This window comes from Pezoporus occidentalis, unplaced genomic scaffold (assembly GCF_034315485.1).
Source record: "Pezoporus occidentalis ecotype Australia unplaced genomic scaffold, CSIRO_AGI_Poc_V1 ctg384, whole genome shotgun sequence".
NCBI classification, from domain to species: domain Eukaryota; kingdom Metazoa; phylum Chordata; class Aves; order Psittaciformes; family Psittacidae; genus Pezoporus; species Pezoporus occidentalis.
The window spans coordinates 143,898-159,551 of NW_026915707.1; the positions used below are offsets into that span (position 1 = coordinate 143,898).

The 15,654-nt window shown below is 39.4% G+C and overlaps 1 protein-coding gene across 5 annotated transcripts in view; it reads right to left on the reverse strand.

Moving 5' to 3' along the window:
* The window catches only part of SLC24A2 (solute carrier family 24 member 2), a 113,838-nt gene extending 98,681 nt beyond the window's left edge, over nucleotides 1-15,157 (reverse strand). For 2 of the 5 annotated variants that reach the window (XM_062632124.1, XM_062632121.1), the window contains exons 1-2: nucleotides 14,988-15,157; nucleotides 12,202-13,275 (exon numbers count right to left, since the gene is read on the reverse strand). In XM_062632124.1, coding sequence (XP_062488108.1) covers nucleotides 12,202-13,137 — 936 coding nt within the window. In that variant the 5' untranslated portion in view covers nucleotides 13,138-13,275; nucleotides 14,988-15,157. Of the gene's footprint in view, nucleotides 1-12,201; nucleotides 13,276-13,618; nucleotides 14,102-14,987 lie in introns of those variants that run through there. The other 3 variants (XM_062632125.1, XM_062632123.1, XM_062632122.1) reach the window with 2 other exon arrangements.
* Between the last annotated feature and the right edge of the window lie 497 nt (nucleotides 15,158-15,654).

Here is a 15,654-nt window from a genome sequence, read left to right on the forward strand (position 1 = left end):
CACCTCACAAGCGTGTCAAGGTCCCTGCGGATGGCATTCCTTCCCTCCAGGGTATCAACAGAACCACACAGCTTGGTGTCATCGGCAAACTTGCTGAGGGCGCACTCAATCCCATTGTCCATGTCAGCGACAAAGATGTTGAACAAGACCGGTCCCACCACTGATCCCTCAGGGACACCACTCATTACTGGTCTCCAGCCAGACATTAAGCTATTGACCACAACTCTTTGTGTGCTGCCATCCAGCCAGTTCTTTATCCACCGAGTGGTCCATCCATGAAACTGATGTCTCCAATTTAGAGACAAGGATGTTGTGTGGGACAGTGTCAAATGCTTTGCAGAAGTCCAGGTAGATGACACCAACTGCTCTACCCCTGTCCATCAGTTCCATAGCCCCATCATAGAAGGCCACCAAATTGGTCAGGCAGGATTTCCCTTTGGTGGAGCCATGCTGGCTGTCACCAAGCACCTTGTTGTTTTTCATGTGCCTTAGCATGCCTTCCAGGAGAATCTGCTCCAAGATTTTCCCAGGCCTTACTTGCAGACCATTTTGCCATCAATATGCTGACCACTGTTTTTCTTGCACGTCATAATCCAATCAAGCAAGCAGAAATAAACCCTTGTACAGCACGCTGTACAATGCTCCACAAGGCTTGGAAGCCACGAGCTTTTAAGCAGATTTAATGAAACAGAGAACCACATCTCAACCCTCAAATCCAAAACTAAGGCGTGAGTTTGCAATTCAGTCCATGCCTGTTACTGAGCCTATTGCTGTTATCTTAAAATAAGCATCTGTGGTGGTGTAAGTCCAGCCAGTAACTTAGAATCACGCAGCTGCTCACTCAACTCACTGCCCCTCCTTTTTCCTCCCTGCTCCCAGAGGGATGGAGAGGAGAATTGAAAGAATGAAACTCCCATGGGTTGAGATAAGAACAGTCCAGTAACTAAGGTATAACACAAACCACTGCTGCTACCACCAATAATAATAATGACGAGGGGAACAGCAAGGGGAGAGAATATGAAACTAAAAAAGGGGAAAATAATAAACACACGCAATGCACAATGCAATTGCTCACCACCTGCTGACAGATACCTATCATGACCGCAGCAGCCATCTGGGCTTTCCAGGTAATTCCCCCCAGTTTATATACTGGGCACAAGACGTGCTGTGGTATGGAATACCCTCTTGGCTAGTTTTGGTCAGGTGTCCTGTCTCTGCTCCCTCCTGGCTTCTTGTGCCTCTCCTTACTAGCAGAGCATGAGACTGAAAAGTCCTTGATTGGAGTAAGCACTATGTAGCAACAACTAAAACATTGGTGTGTTACTCATATTGTTATCAGACTAAAGTTAAAACACACAGCACTGCACCAGCTACTAAGAAGGAGAAAAATGACTGCTACGGCTGAACCCAGGACAGAGTCTGTATTTCTTTAGGGCAACAGCTCAGTACGTTATGCCCTCTGCCTTAGACAGAAGTGATACGTTGCTTGGGAGGAGTCCAAAATTAAGGGGAAAACACACACATACTTTCTGAACAGCTAATGTGGAAAAAAACCTATCAGAAATGTGCTGTTCAGAAATTTAAATGTCTGAGTAAGTCTTACAGAAATGGGTTCCTAGGCAGAGGACAGGTGAAATAATGTAGGAAGCATGCAAATTACCATTCTATGGATCTGTGCTGTATCTCATTGACCTGTTATATGGCCTGCATAGCACCTTGGAGATTCACAATTATGTGTGCACGTGTCTACACAGGTGTGGCCATACACACACGCACGCAAATAGTAAATGGTTCCAGTACATACTGGCAACGAGACAATTAAAAGTTTTAAAAATTACTTCATTATAACATGTAGGGTTGGACTGCGAGTGGCAGCATGTAGCTATTTATCTCAGACACTGAACGCAAAAAACAACAGTAATATTCTCTGAAATTCAGACCATGATCATTCTCTGACTAAATTTTGAAGGAATTTTGACATTGGTTTTGCGTGAGAGGAGACTCAGGTATCCTGCCTGTGACTTCTGGAGAGAAACAAGAATTTAACCTGATAACATGGGTCAAAATCTCTTTATGAACTGGAGAACTTCAGTGTTTTTCATGGTTTTCAATACAGAAAACCATGAATTTCTTAATACAAATTTTCCAGAGAATTTCAAAATCATTACAAGTATCACTGCATCATTGAGAAATTCAATCAAGATTAAGCCTTCAAACATGTTACGCCTCCACCCAGAAACATTCTAAATTAAAACAATATGTAGCAAATAAATACAACATTAAGAATAAAGCAGAAAAATTTGGATATTTAAATAAAAATAAAATCACACAGAAACAAAAAATATCTGCTAAGGAGCATGATGCTTTCAAATTACTTCAGATGACTGCTTTAAGAATGTGTAAGTAACTTAATAATATGAACTATTTCTAACTACTGAACAGAGCATTTCTGGAGTTCCAAAATCTAGGGCTTTTTTCCACTCAAACATAGGACTGCTATAAATTTTAGCTAGTTGTTAACTTAGTGGTTGTACCTGGTAGCAATAAAAGGTACTTAATTAGTAATTTGATAAAAGCTTGCACCACAAATCAAAATACAAAATTAACATCTGATTAATCCCCAGAGAGGTGCTTATCCTCTGGCATTACAACCCCTGCAAACTTCAACCTTCTCCCTCAGGCAAAAGCCTGCGTAACTGTTCAGACCTCAAATGATGTCCCGAAGGTCACCAAACAAAGCCTGTGACAGCGGATGTGCCTTTTCTTTAGTGCTCTGTATCTGCTCGAGCTGTTTTACAGCAATGTGAAAGGGTGAAAAGTTTACACTAGCTGCTTATGCAATAAATGTCACTGGTATTACCACTGACTTTAGACTAGACTCCCAGCAGTAAGCAGTTAAGAGGTGATAAAGCAGGATTAATTCCTGAGGAAAATTTATTATTAATTTGTCAGTGTACTATACAGTACGAACTCTCTATCCTCATTCTCCCTCAAACAAGAAATTATTTTGCACCAATCTATTTATCCTGTATGTGTATCTTTACAGCAGTGTGAATATCATTGCACACACACCTTTAAGCCTATTCTCACACTCACCTTAGAAGTCATCCAAGATCATTGCTATTTATGGCTTTTCATGTAAAATATTGTAACTTCAATGATACAGAGGACAGTGCAATAGTAATAGAATAGTGCAAAACAGAGTAACTGAGCAATGAAACTATTCTTTAAACCACCCTGATGAAATTGTATCTAACAGACAGTAAAATTACCCAAGCGAGCCACTGTTGACTAAGGCAGAGCAGTAGTTATAACACTAGACAAAGCCGCTTTGGAGGCAACATGAGCTCTGAACCCTCCCCTGCTGTAGAAGCAAGTACACAATCAACACTTAAAACTCGCACTGCCCACCCAAGCCATGAGGCTCAATTCTACTCAGGAAGGCAATGGCTAATTTTCCAAGCCTGCATTTTTTTCACTTCCTCTTTTCAGGTAGGAATACATGTAAGCCAACTAACCACCTATGACAGCAAATACTAACTTTGAGGAAATAGTTACAGGTATTGCCTGCAAAATAATGAAATACATGGTAATGTACCACAAAATATTTTGTCAGATATAACTGGTTTGCCAAAGTAAGCCCTAAGGTTACTCTAACTTAGGATTTTCAGTTTGCCTGCACTTCCGACCACAACTGCAAGAATTGCACAGACAAAAATTCACAGCAAAAACAAACTAAACCCAAACCATCAGAATTCCCTGTTTGCCCAAAAAGCAAAAGAGAGCGCCAACATGACTATTTTGACTTGGGTCCTATTATACAACAGATATTGCCTTCTACTAGATTGACTGATACTTGAAAAGAGGTATTGCTAGATCATAGAGAGAAATAAACTATTTCTTTAAATTACCCCTGAGACCCTTATCTATAATGAAGAAACAGCAACTCACTGACAGCTTGGATGATGAAGACTGACATTATGCCAACTATATAGAAGGGTAAGTATGTAAGAATGTACATAAAATCACATAAATGATGAACCATATTCTTCGTATCAGGTATTATGGATGGCATTTATCTTTTTCTACCATGAACTACAGAGAGGGGAAACTGTGATTTCATACAGTTGTCTAAGCACCTAATGTGATGGAGACTGGATTATCATCTCGGTACTTTGGTATGAAAATTAATAATAGTTAAAATATTTGTGCCTGTGTTAAAACAGAACATTAGAGAGTCAAGAGTATTCTGTAAGAAGGAGTTCTCATCAACATCCCTAAAGTCCACAATTTTGAAATGCACAGCTAAGTATTACTAAGGTATTTGGTTTGTACTGATAAAGAAAACAGTTGTTTTCAAGAGAAGTACTTAATGAGTGGGTTTGGATCAAAAAGCCAGTCACTTTTCTTTTTCTAAAGCACCTCGGTCTCATTTTATGATGCATTAACAACTGATCTGTGCATAATAAATTTATTACAATTATATGATTTTGGTCTCTTGTCAGTGTAGGTTCTGAAAGAGCTGCCAGTGCCAAGACAGTATTTGAATCTCTAGTTTGCGACAACAGCTCACTTACTGCTGCACAGATTAATGCGGCCAGCCATTAAGTTGAATAATAAAAAGTGATGATTAAACAAGAGCTGGCTGAAATACAATGGAAGATGGATGAAATACAATGGAATATCTAGGTTAAGGTTAAAGAAATACCATTCTTTATTCCACAGAATTAGTAGTTTGAAGGTTAGGCAAAACATTTTAGGTGACTAGGGAGAAATTAAGAAGTCTTATTCTTTATAATAAGTTTATTTTATAAATAGCAAAAAAGGTTGCTAAATAGATGAGAGATGTCTTAATTGTCATAGGTATTACAACTATTTATTTGTACTCATCTCTAATACATCTTCCCATCTGTTCTATATCTTGTGAATAAAGCGCTTTTAATACTCATTCATCCCACACAGATCTTTCAAAGCGTAAGCTTTCAAATATTCTTTGTCTCCGTATTTCTTTGCTTCCCTGACTAAAATGAGATTTTGAATTTTGGTTGAAAGGGCTGATGGAAGCTATTTTAATTCTGAAATAGTGGTACTGCATTGATTGCTGTTTACCAGAAAGCACTCACTGGTTTTGTATGTTTGTTCTCTGTACCTAAGAGGTAAAAGGTTAATAAATGTCCAAATCCCATACTGCCTTACACCACTTTTGTAAGACTTATAAATGTCCACCCACAAGTGACAGAGAATAGGAACCCAGATCGTACACTTAAGTATAGTCCTTTCAAAAGCTTTCTGCACAGAAGATTTCTGATTTCTATGGTTAAAAAGCCTGTCTGAACAAACACCAAATGAACTTTTCCAGCCATTACACTATGCAAACTTCTACATTGCTTTTGTTACAGGATTTTCTTCAGTATGAACGTACTATCTATCCATTATGCAGTAACAAATTGAAATTGGTTATAATCTTATTCTACAGTTGCAAAATCAAGATGGCTGAACTCTAGAAACAATTTCAGAAGAAAGGAGCCAAAAGTGCCTGTTTTCTCACCTCTACAGTTGGCAGTGGAAAACCTACTCCTGCTAATAAAACCAACAAAACCTCAGATCACTGAAGAGGCAGAAGCACTTCATCAAACCTGTTTTTCTGTCATGTGACCCTGGCACTGTACCGCAACCTGCCTATGGAGTTCACCACTCAGAAAGGCCAAGGCCACCCTTATGCCAGTAGTGCCCAAAGCATCACTGTACTGTGGCACCAAAATAACACCAGAACAAGCACTGCCAAGGGCAGCTTCAACCACCCACATCCCACAGTTCAGAAAGACAGCTACCTCCACCTACCCATTAAAAACACAATGTGGAGGGTTCACTGTTGCCTCTTAACACAAGAGCAGAAGAAGTAGGGGAGTCAGTTGTGCCTTGCCACACAAAATTTTTATATGATGAGTTGGGCCCCACAAAGTGAGCAGTGAATATGGAAGGTATGTATATCGCTGCATGAAATTTGAGCACTCTCGCCAACCGAATCCAAAAAGGTTGTAAAAGCCAGTAGATTTTGTTTATTAGTCTGGGAGGTAAAGCTGGAGAACTAGCTTGAGGAGAAAAGTAGAGGAATGTGGATTAGATGGAAAAGAAGTGCCATGCTGCTCCAGCTGGGTGTGCCATTTCTGAACAAACCTGGAAGTGAAACTACAGCATCTGAAGATGTTCACTGTTCAAAAGCGAAGCTACCTCACAGTTCAAGTGCCCCCACGCAGACAAACATTTTGAGGTCTGGTATGCTGATCTGGGGATTGAAATTCTACCTACGGTCTCCTGTAGCTCCCACATCCTGTTGAGGATCTGGACCAAAGTATCCAAGACTGAGATGTCAGAAGGAAAAAAACTTATAAAGTCTCCAGAATCTGGGACTGCATATTCCTTTGTACAGCTTTTAGCACAATGAATTTAATCATGTCTGGAGTTCTGAAGTACAGGATGGTGAACATTAGACAACACAGCTGGTTTTCTGCAGCCTCTAAGAAAACTGACTTCTGACTTCTTTTTAATTACATATGCTTTTTATTTTTAAATATATTGATGGATATGTTGTCTCCTTGTTGTTAATTCAAGGTGGCACAGTTTTGCCCTTCCTTTTTCCAGCACAATTAACAAGGATTGCCTAACGAATCTTAGTGGATGACCACGATTTAGGAGCATTTAATCTATACAGAATTTCCACTCCATCACTTTCTGTTAATTATGAGGGTACACAGTCACAAAACCAAGAGAATACAGTCGTGAAAACCACTATAATCGTTGCTTTGTAGTCAGTAAATTACTGAGCAGCACTAAAATAAACACAATAGTAACCATTTTACTGTACTAATGGTTGCATATATAAAGTACCAGCCTTTGGGTATGTCAGTAATAGCCCTAAATTGAAACAATGCTAAATATTCAAGGCAAATTAACAGTCACTGCTACTGAACTAAGTTAACACAGAAGTATCTTGAAAGTTTTTGAGATAATAAAAGCAGATAAAACATAGGGCAGGGGGTTTGGAACTAGATGATCTTAAGGTTCTTTCCAACCCTAACTATTCTAAGTTCTGGGATTCTGTAATTTAAACCCAGGCTTTTAACAAAACAAAACATGGTACAAGGACAGTGATGATGCTCATGTTCCGAAAGTACTTAAAACAATGCAACCATCTTGGATACATTAGAATGCAAGATCCAGACACTCATAGCTCTATATTCATTTGCACATGTTTGTACAAGTAGGCCGACCATGAAATGCCTGTTGAATAAAACTCCAATCTCCCTGTAAGTATGAAACACTGCTTTAAAATGTGGTGGTGAGAGAAGAGCTACTCTATAGATTGAGTTACCTTTACTGAGTTTGTGGATTCAACAGTAAAAAACCCTGACAAAGAATTGTACAGGAGTTCCAAGCAACTACAGACATGGATCTTTTGCACATTCCATTTTTCCTGCATGCATGCAGGTAATTTATGTTTTTCCTTAAACAACACATAGACCATACATTATAACAGTGACTGTTGTTGCACTGTTAATACTGCAACCAGTTAGAGAAGTACCTAAAAATACTGTTTAAAACTTTTTCTTTAGAATGCAAATACCACCATTAAATACAATGAGGCAACACTTGAGATCAGTATAGATCTTTAAATATCACACACAAGCTATTCAAGTTTCTTAACACAACAAAATTGGCAATAAAATAATGTCAAACTATGTGTTGTTGGTAAAAATAGCTCATTTTCCAAATGTAGCTCTCTGTAAATGTAGAAAAACTGCAACTGTCTTGTATATACCATAAGGTATTTATCTAAAACGGCGCTGTCAGTGAAACAGATGTCACAGCACAATATCCCTGTGCCACCCACATTCTGTTCTCCCAGTTGCCAAACAGAACTGTTTTGAGTTATTTACTGAGTGATCAGATTCAAGTAATTCTGCAGTGAACTCCATGCTACATTGAAGAAAAAAAGTACTTGAAAACTGAAACGTAATTTCACATGACATGTTACCATGATCTAATATAATCAACATGCCTTCACCAGTACAGACTTTGAAAAAAAGACTGAAAGCTTAGAAGAAGGTCAAAAAAGTCTTATTTTTAAGAATTTTGTACATCAGCTTTTTCCACTGTTGTCTTCCTGTCCATTATACTAAATTTCAAGCTTCTGTTTTTAAACATCTTCACTTAATTGAGGAAGATGTAGAAATAACATCAGTTTCCTCCCCAGTCCTAAAAAATCATCTGCTCATTGCAGGATAACTGCATAAAATCTAAAAGTCATGCCGCAGAGTAAATTAGGCTTGAAGGGACTTTTGGAGGTATCTGGTGGTAGGATCACATAACCTACTATAGGGACCATTTGGGGCAGCCCACAGGGTTCAGTGTCACTTGTCAGGGACCCATCTTGGTCTGCATATGCCACATGCCACACTATACTGTGGGACTTTGCCATCTGGTTTTTATTCTGTCCTTTCATGCTGCCTCTCTTTTTCACCTTTCCTCCTTTTTTTCATCCTTGCCTCAGAGATCTATGGAGTTTATCGGTATCAGGCTTCCTTAAGGGTGAGACAGGGCATGAGGCTATCCACAGTTCAAACAATGCACCCCATGAATATTAAATGCAGAAACTTTGTAGTCTGTTCTCATCTCTCTCACCAACTTGTTGCCAAAATTCAAGTCATCAGATTTTCTCAACCTGTACCCTTTGAGAAACCAGACTGCATTTGTTTGAAAGCTTCTGAAGACAAAGCACAACTAAATTCACATTGAGTACTCTGTCTGCATTCACATTTTTAAAAGTAACTGACATGCCAAAGAAAGTGAGATCAGAAAAAAAAAATAGATAAGTTTGAATATTCACAGTTTTCTAGTACCAAAAAAAAAAGTGCTTTAGTTTTATAAACAGGGAAGAGAGAAAGGAATCTACAAGACATCTAGAGATACATATGCATTCTAGCAACTCAATTAATACATCTAGAGCAAATGACAGCCAAACAGATAAATAATTTTGTATCTAAGACCTTTTTCTCATGGGAAATACTGTCCTTAAGAATGTAAAACTTTCTTCAACATTTCAAGATGACTAATAATAAAAGTACTGAAATTAACATTAAAATACATTTTAGTATCTCAAGAGGTTTTTCATCTGATGAGATTTTTTACTCATTGATACTTGTTTGTTAATAAGCCACCTAACCTTTCAACTATCCAGCTTTATGATTCTTTATTTAGACCTCTCAACTTTGTTGAGCTGCTTTCAGATTACAACAACAAAGTCTTACAGATAAATACAGCAGGCACGTTTTTTAGCAGAACACTTGCCAGTTTGGCAACAACAGAATAAACAACAGACAGGCAGAAGAATCATTGGTTGGAGGAAAGAAGAGATAGAAATAGAGATAGAAATAGAGATAGAAGTAGAGAACAAAAGAGAGAGAAAGAGAATGAGAGAAGCAAAGAAAGTTATTAGAACTTTCAACTCCAACTCATCAATTTCAGAGACCTGCCTCCAGCAATTCACTGACGTAGTGCAGAAAAAAAAAAAAGTGAAGAAATTTTCATTAGAAATAACTGGGATCACAAATTCTGAATTTGATATACTAATTTGATTGTATACAATCTTATTTTGCACTGATATAGCACAGTTGTGATGACTGGAAGCAATCTAGGCTAACAGCTAATACTGTAAAAATGAAACAGTATTTGCCACTAAAAGCCAAGCGTATCACTTCCACAATACTTACAACCCTTACTGGGTAGGAAATAAGGACGCATGTGCATTGCAATCACTACTAGCCACTAGTAGTCGGACTAGGCACTAGATCCCAGACTACAATAACATTGTATACTTTGTTATAGGCAAAAACTTTCAAGCTAAATTCTTGAGCATTTCTATCAGGCCTGGGATTAAATGTCACAGCTTGGTTACTTTTTAAACAAAAATCAACACATAAATTATCAAATAACAATAAATAAATGAATACATAAATTCAGTCAGATTCTTTCCAAAGAACTTCATCTGTGACATCCTTGCTATCACAAAACAAGTTCATTCACCCTGCTAAATGATGTTGAATGTAACAGCAAAGTTGTTAGATTTTACGAGTTATGAGCTATAATTTCAAAGTGTTAGATGAATATTCAAAACATATGTCTTTACATTATGTTTTATAAAGGAAACACATGGTTTGATACTTTCAGAACCTACTTCCCCAGTAAGCAGAAAGTGCATATTAGCTAAGTTGCAGCAAAATTAGAGCACCTCTTTCATCACCCTCTACCCATCAGCTTTACAAACACATTATTTTATTATTTTAATTAAGTTAATTCAGGAAAAATATCTTAATGAAACATATGATGCAAAGCTTGTGGGTTTTTTGCTCTTCTTGTCACTGTTTTTCCAGCCATTTTTTTTTTCATCTCCATCTGAACTCTGTGAACCTATAATATGACTAAGCTCTAAGAAAATATATCAAACACTAAGTGAGTGCTCCTACAGGTATCTTTTTAAAAATCAAGTACATCTAAAGTACTTTAAACATTATTCTGTTCAATATGACCTACAAATGATGTATTCTTCTAACCAGTAGAGAGTAACAGAATGCTTACCACCCTATAGTCTGGACAACCCAAACAGTTGCTTTTCACATGGAGTATTGTTTAAGACAATTATATTAAGTTACAGATTCAGACCTCCTTCCTATCCAGTTTATGGGTAGATGAAGGTACATTAAACAGTTACTTTATACACCATAGTCTATCATTACACACATTTAGCACAAATTGTCAAGGTAGCACTGTGAAATTATTTAGAATTATTTAAAACCCAACATTACTTAGAAACCAACTAATGTAGCTAAAGAAGCCTTTGATTAATTACAGCAAATACTTTGTTGGTGTTGATGTTCTTTCAATGTTCTTAAAAAAAAATAAATCAACAATTATGCGTCGAGAAAAATGAAGCTAAGTATGCTGATTTTGGAAAATGAACAGAACAAAAAGGAAAATATAAAATTACAAGTAAATGTATAGGTGCTAAACTTGGTTAGACAACTTAAAAACCTGAGAATTTTCTCGGTTGACTTTTGGTGGACTTTTTGTGGCTTGTCCTAAAACTGAAAGCACCTGCCTATACTGCTAAAATATCACTCTCTGTCTTCAAAGTTAGGAATATAGGGAGAATAACCAGTTTTCTATGAGTCACAGGCCGGTACCCCCCTCCATCTCTCTATCCTTCTGTTTATATGCCTGCACAGACCTATTGGTGGATTGAGTCTTCCAAACTACTCAGACAGGGCTGTTAAAGAAATGAAATAGTGAACAGTTCCCTGATAACTCTGAATAACTAGTGGGCAATAAAACCTTACCTGATGAATAACCCAACTCCCATATAAACCCAAACATTTCAATTTCAGTATTAAATTTCCAGTTAACATACTGCTATATACATCAGCATTTACAGGTTCACCTTTGTAAGTCCCCTGCTTTAAGAAAAGAGATGTTTAAAAGATAGTAATAATTGCTGAAGGCCCAGTGGGCCCTCTGTGCATAAATTCCCTTCCCTACTTATATTAGGCCAAAAATCAGTTTGCTAATCCCCCTGCCTAAACAGAGGACCTCCGCCTTTTGCTCTTGTGTTCACTGCTTTTCCAAACAGTTTTTCATGTAATTGCCATTAACTACAATTGGAAGTTAATACTATATCAGTGTCAGTAGATAAAATATATGTATAAAATGCCTTAGTATACTGAGTGATTCACTTTTTTGAGGAAGAAAGTGCATTACAAATCTTTAAAAGGACAAATTTCATCATAAAATCCTCCCCAAATATTGTTACTGCTTAATCCAAAAGCATAGGGAAAAATAGTAGCTACATCTCAAACCTCATCATTTGACAAAATGCTGAGTAAAGGTTTATGTCTTGTTCCTGGCATTTTTTCTTGATTTCTGTGTGATTAGGATCGTTCTGGAGTTAAAAGGTATTGATTTACTAGAAGGCTGCCTCATGTTTTACATTTTCAATCCTATCGAACGGATTACACAGAAAGACCTTTTTAGAAAAACATGGAACTGTTGAATATTGCTTACTCTGCTATATTGGGATCTGTATGATACAGAAGGACTCAGCACTTTTAAGGACATTACTGCATACATACTAATTAAAAAATGACCAACCTTTCCTTCAGCATCTGCTGCTGTTACCTTCTCAACCTTGTTCCTGTTTAAAAACTTCTTCACCCATTCTTCCACTTGAACGTTGAACTTCATGAAAGTCACATAGCAAAAATATGCTGTCAGGAGTGTTAAGCTTTCCCACCACATGATCAAGTTATCCAGAAAAAAGATGATTAGCAAGATCAAGTCAATGATGTAAAAGGACACATCTCGAAAGAGTGGCCACCAAGTAAGGTTCAAGATCTCTCTAGAAAATAAAGCACACATTCCAATAACAAACAGAATATTGAACACAGCAGATCCCACTATTGTGCCAATGCCAACATTGCTGTGGGATATAAACACTCCTATTAGAGAAGTGAACAGTTCTGGAGCTGACCCACCAGCAGCCATGAAGGTTGCCCCTGCCACATCATCAGATATAGTCAGTTTTTCTGTGATGACAGTCAAGGAAGGAACAAAGAACTCATCGCAGACTATGGCTAAGGCTATAAACATGTAAATCATTCCAATTACATGGAGAATCACTGCTCCCTTCCTTCTCTCCTCAAGAGAGAAAAGGTCGTTGGGGTATTCTCCCTTGGCATGATCATCTGTTGCATTGTCATGTTCAGCTTCATATTTCATAGCAGTGGATGGGTCTGGACTGCCATTTTCATTCTGTCCTGTGAAATCCAACAGAGTTCTTTGGTGCCCATGCACTAGCTTTTGGCTCTCTAGGCTGCTGGCCAATGCCATGCTCTGTGGTTCCATCTTGAAAAAGGCACTAATTGAAAGAGAGAAAGTACTCATGGCCACTACGCTAACAAGAAGACCTATAATTCGTATCAGTCTCAGTTTTTTCCTAACATTCTGGTGCCGTCTGCAACTGAACAGTGGTTCCTCCAAACACCACTCCTCCAAGACACCAGCAACAGTTTTCTTTTGAAGAGCCATTCTGTGTTGTGTGCAAGATACTGAGTCAGACGGATTGTTCCCTCATGCTTTTCTCCAGCTTTGAAGTTAGAACCGCTTTAAGAGTTTTTTCAGAATCAAGTACTTCTGCTCTTCATAGGAAGCAATTTCTTCATTCGTCTTAAAAGGACAAACAGATATTATTAATATTAGTGAAATAGTGTGTGAGTAGAAGTGTCTGAAAAACATTTTACAGCCTGGGTTAAATTTAGACTTTAAAGCAGAATATTACCAACTGTAACAAAAACCCCTGCCACATCCCATCAGACACAGCAACAAGATGTTTGTTTCAGCAGTAACCCTGCAAATAACAGTCTATCAATAGTCAGATCATTTTATGCCTCTCATATGCCTCTGAGCCACTGTTCTCCTCAAAAAATCCTAGTGGAAGGTAAAAGTAGTCCCCAAATGTTGCATAAAAACAAAGAAACTACTATTTTCATGGATACCCAAAGACTACTACCTTCTGTAATTACTTTTTATCATGATCATGTAAGGTCCAAATCTCAAATGCAGGGCAATAATGTATGAAAAAGCAATCAAAGTTCTAACATGTATCTCATCAGACCTTTAGGCAGCTGAGGAGGGATTAACTGAAATGTTATGCATGCATAGAACAAGACTATTGATATATAGGAAAAACACTATGCCAACTGTGCCGTTGGAACAGGATTGAAATGAAGATCTAATACATCCATAGTTTATTTAATTCCTCTGCAAAATCAACCGAAGTTTTACACACAAAGAACTGAGTTTGCTTCTGGTCAGACCTAGGATACTAGCTTGAACTAGCTAAGACCTCTGGTTTTGGTTTATGTCACACATTCTGTTACAAAAGTAGGCAGCTATTAAGAATACCTATGTGGTAAATATCTTTTAAAAGCATTTCTCTTACAGATTCTTAAGAAAATAGTTTAAATTTACACAAGAGTTGATCTTGAAACAAATGAAATGGTGCAAAATTAATCTATGTGAGGAGAACTTTTCACGTATGCCAGAGCAGAACATATTAGACCAACAGAACTTTTAAACCCAGAAAAAAAAAACACAACACTATATAGTAAGACATGCTTTGGTTACTGATTTTGAAGAATATATGTAATGTAGAAATACACTGTAAGTTACATGTTCTGTGACAGGAAATATAAAATATTTTCGAAATAAAACCAGGAGTCCTTGCTATTGGAGACAAAAAATACTTTGTTACACCACTTCGAGTAATTTGTTGTGCTGGCTGAACACTGAACAATCTATTTATCAGTAGAATACTGATTTTGTATTATCAAATACAGTTACAAATATGTCCTGCAGTTATTTACGTAAAAGTTATTAAGTTATGTGCAGTTCCTCCTGATTGTCACAAACAGCTTCCATACTAAGAAGGAGTCACAGATTTATACTCCATCTGCAAGACACAGCACCACAGCAGATACCTTCTTTCCCGTCTCGGAGTTACTGCCCACCGGACTGTCTTAAAATTAAGCAGGAAAGGCACCGGAACAGCGCTACCGCTGCTCTGCGCGACTTAACGGCGGATGCGCCCATCACCCCCTCGCCGTTATGAATCACCTGAATGGGAACGGTGAAAAGCTCCCGGGATGTCCTCTGCCCGAAAACTCTCAGCGCAGCGCCCAGCCAGACCGTTCCCGGCACCCATCCCTGGTCTCCCCTCCCTGCCCGTTCGCCCGCCGCGCATCGATCCCCGGGCGGCGCGCAGCGCCCTGCATCCCTCACCCCGCAGCCCCATCCCGCCCGTCCCCCCCGCGGAGATGCCGCAGAGCCTCAGCTAACTCAGCCCAAGTTTGCACCGCGCCGCGCCCCGCTGCACAAACTTTTTTTCCCTCTGCGACAGGGCAGTGAGTCCAACCCCGCGGAGTCGCGCAGCTCCAACCGCGGGAAGCCGCGGAAGGACTGGCCGGGCGGCTCGGAGCACAGGGCACCCCTCCGCCGCCGGGTACCACCCATGGGGGCGGGCAGAGGGGGAGGGGAGACCCCGCACAGTCGCAGCCCAGACCCCGCCCGTGCAGACCGGCGGCGCTCACCCGGAGGCGCGCTGCGCTGCGCTGCCCTGCGCGGCGGCCCGCGAGCGCCCGACAGGGACACCGGCAGCCACGGCCCGTCTGCTGCGGGCGGTGGCTTCGAGGTCCGCCCCGTCCCGCCCCGCGCAGGAGGGGCAGGCGGCGGCCCGCCCCTGCCCGGCCCCGGGGTGCCAGTACGCGCGGCAGCACCCCAGCCCCTCCTTCACCCGGAGCTCTATCCATCCGCGCCAGCGCGGACTGCTTGGTCAGTGGTGCAAAGGCGGTGACAAGGGTTTATTCTGGTTTGGGGTTTTTTTGTTGTTGGTTTGTTTTCCTTTCCCCTTTAGCTGGGATTAGCTGATTAACCAGGGTGAAATTCAGCAAAGACAATCAGTGTCAAGGAGTAGGGTAATTTTAAAAAAGAGAGTTCTTCTGATCAAAATATCCTTGACTCCGAGTGTTTTCTGAAGTAAAATCGGTA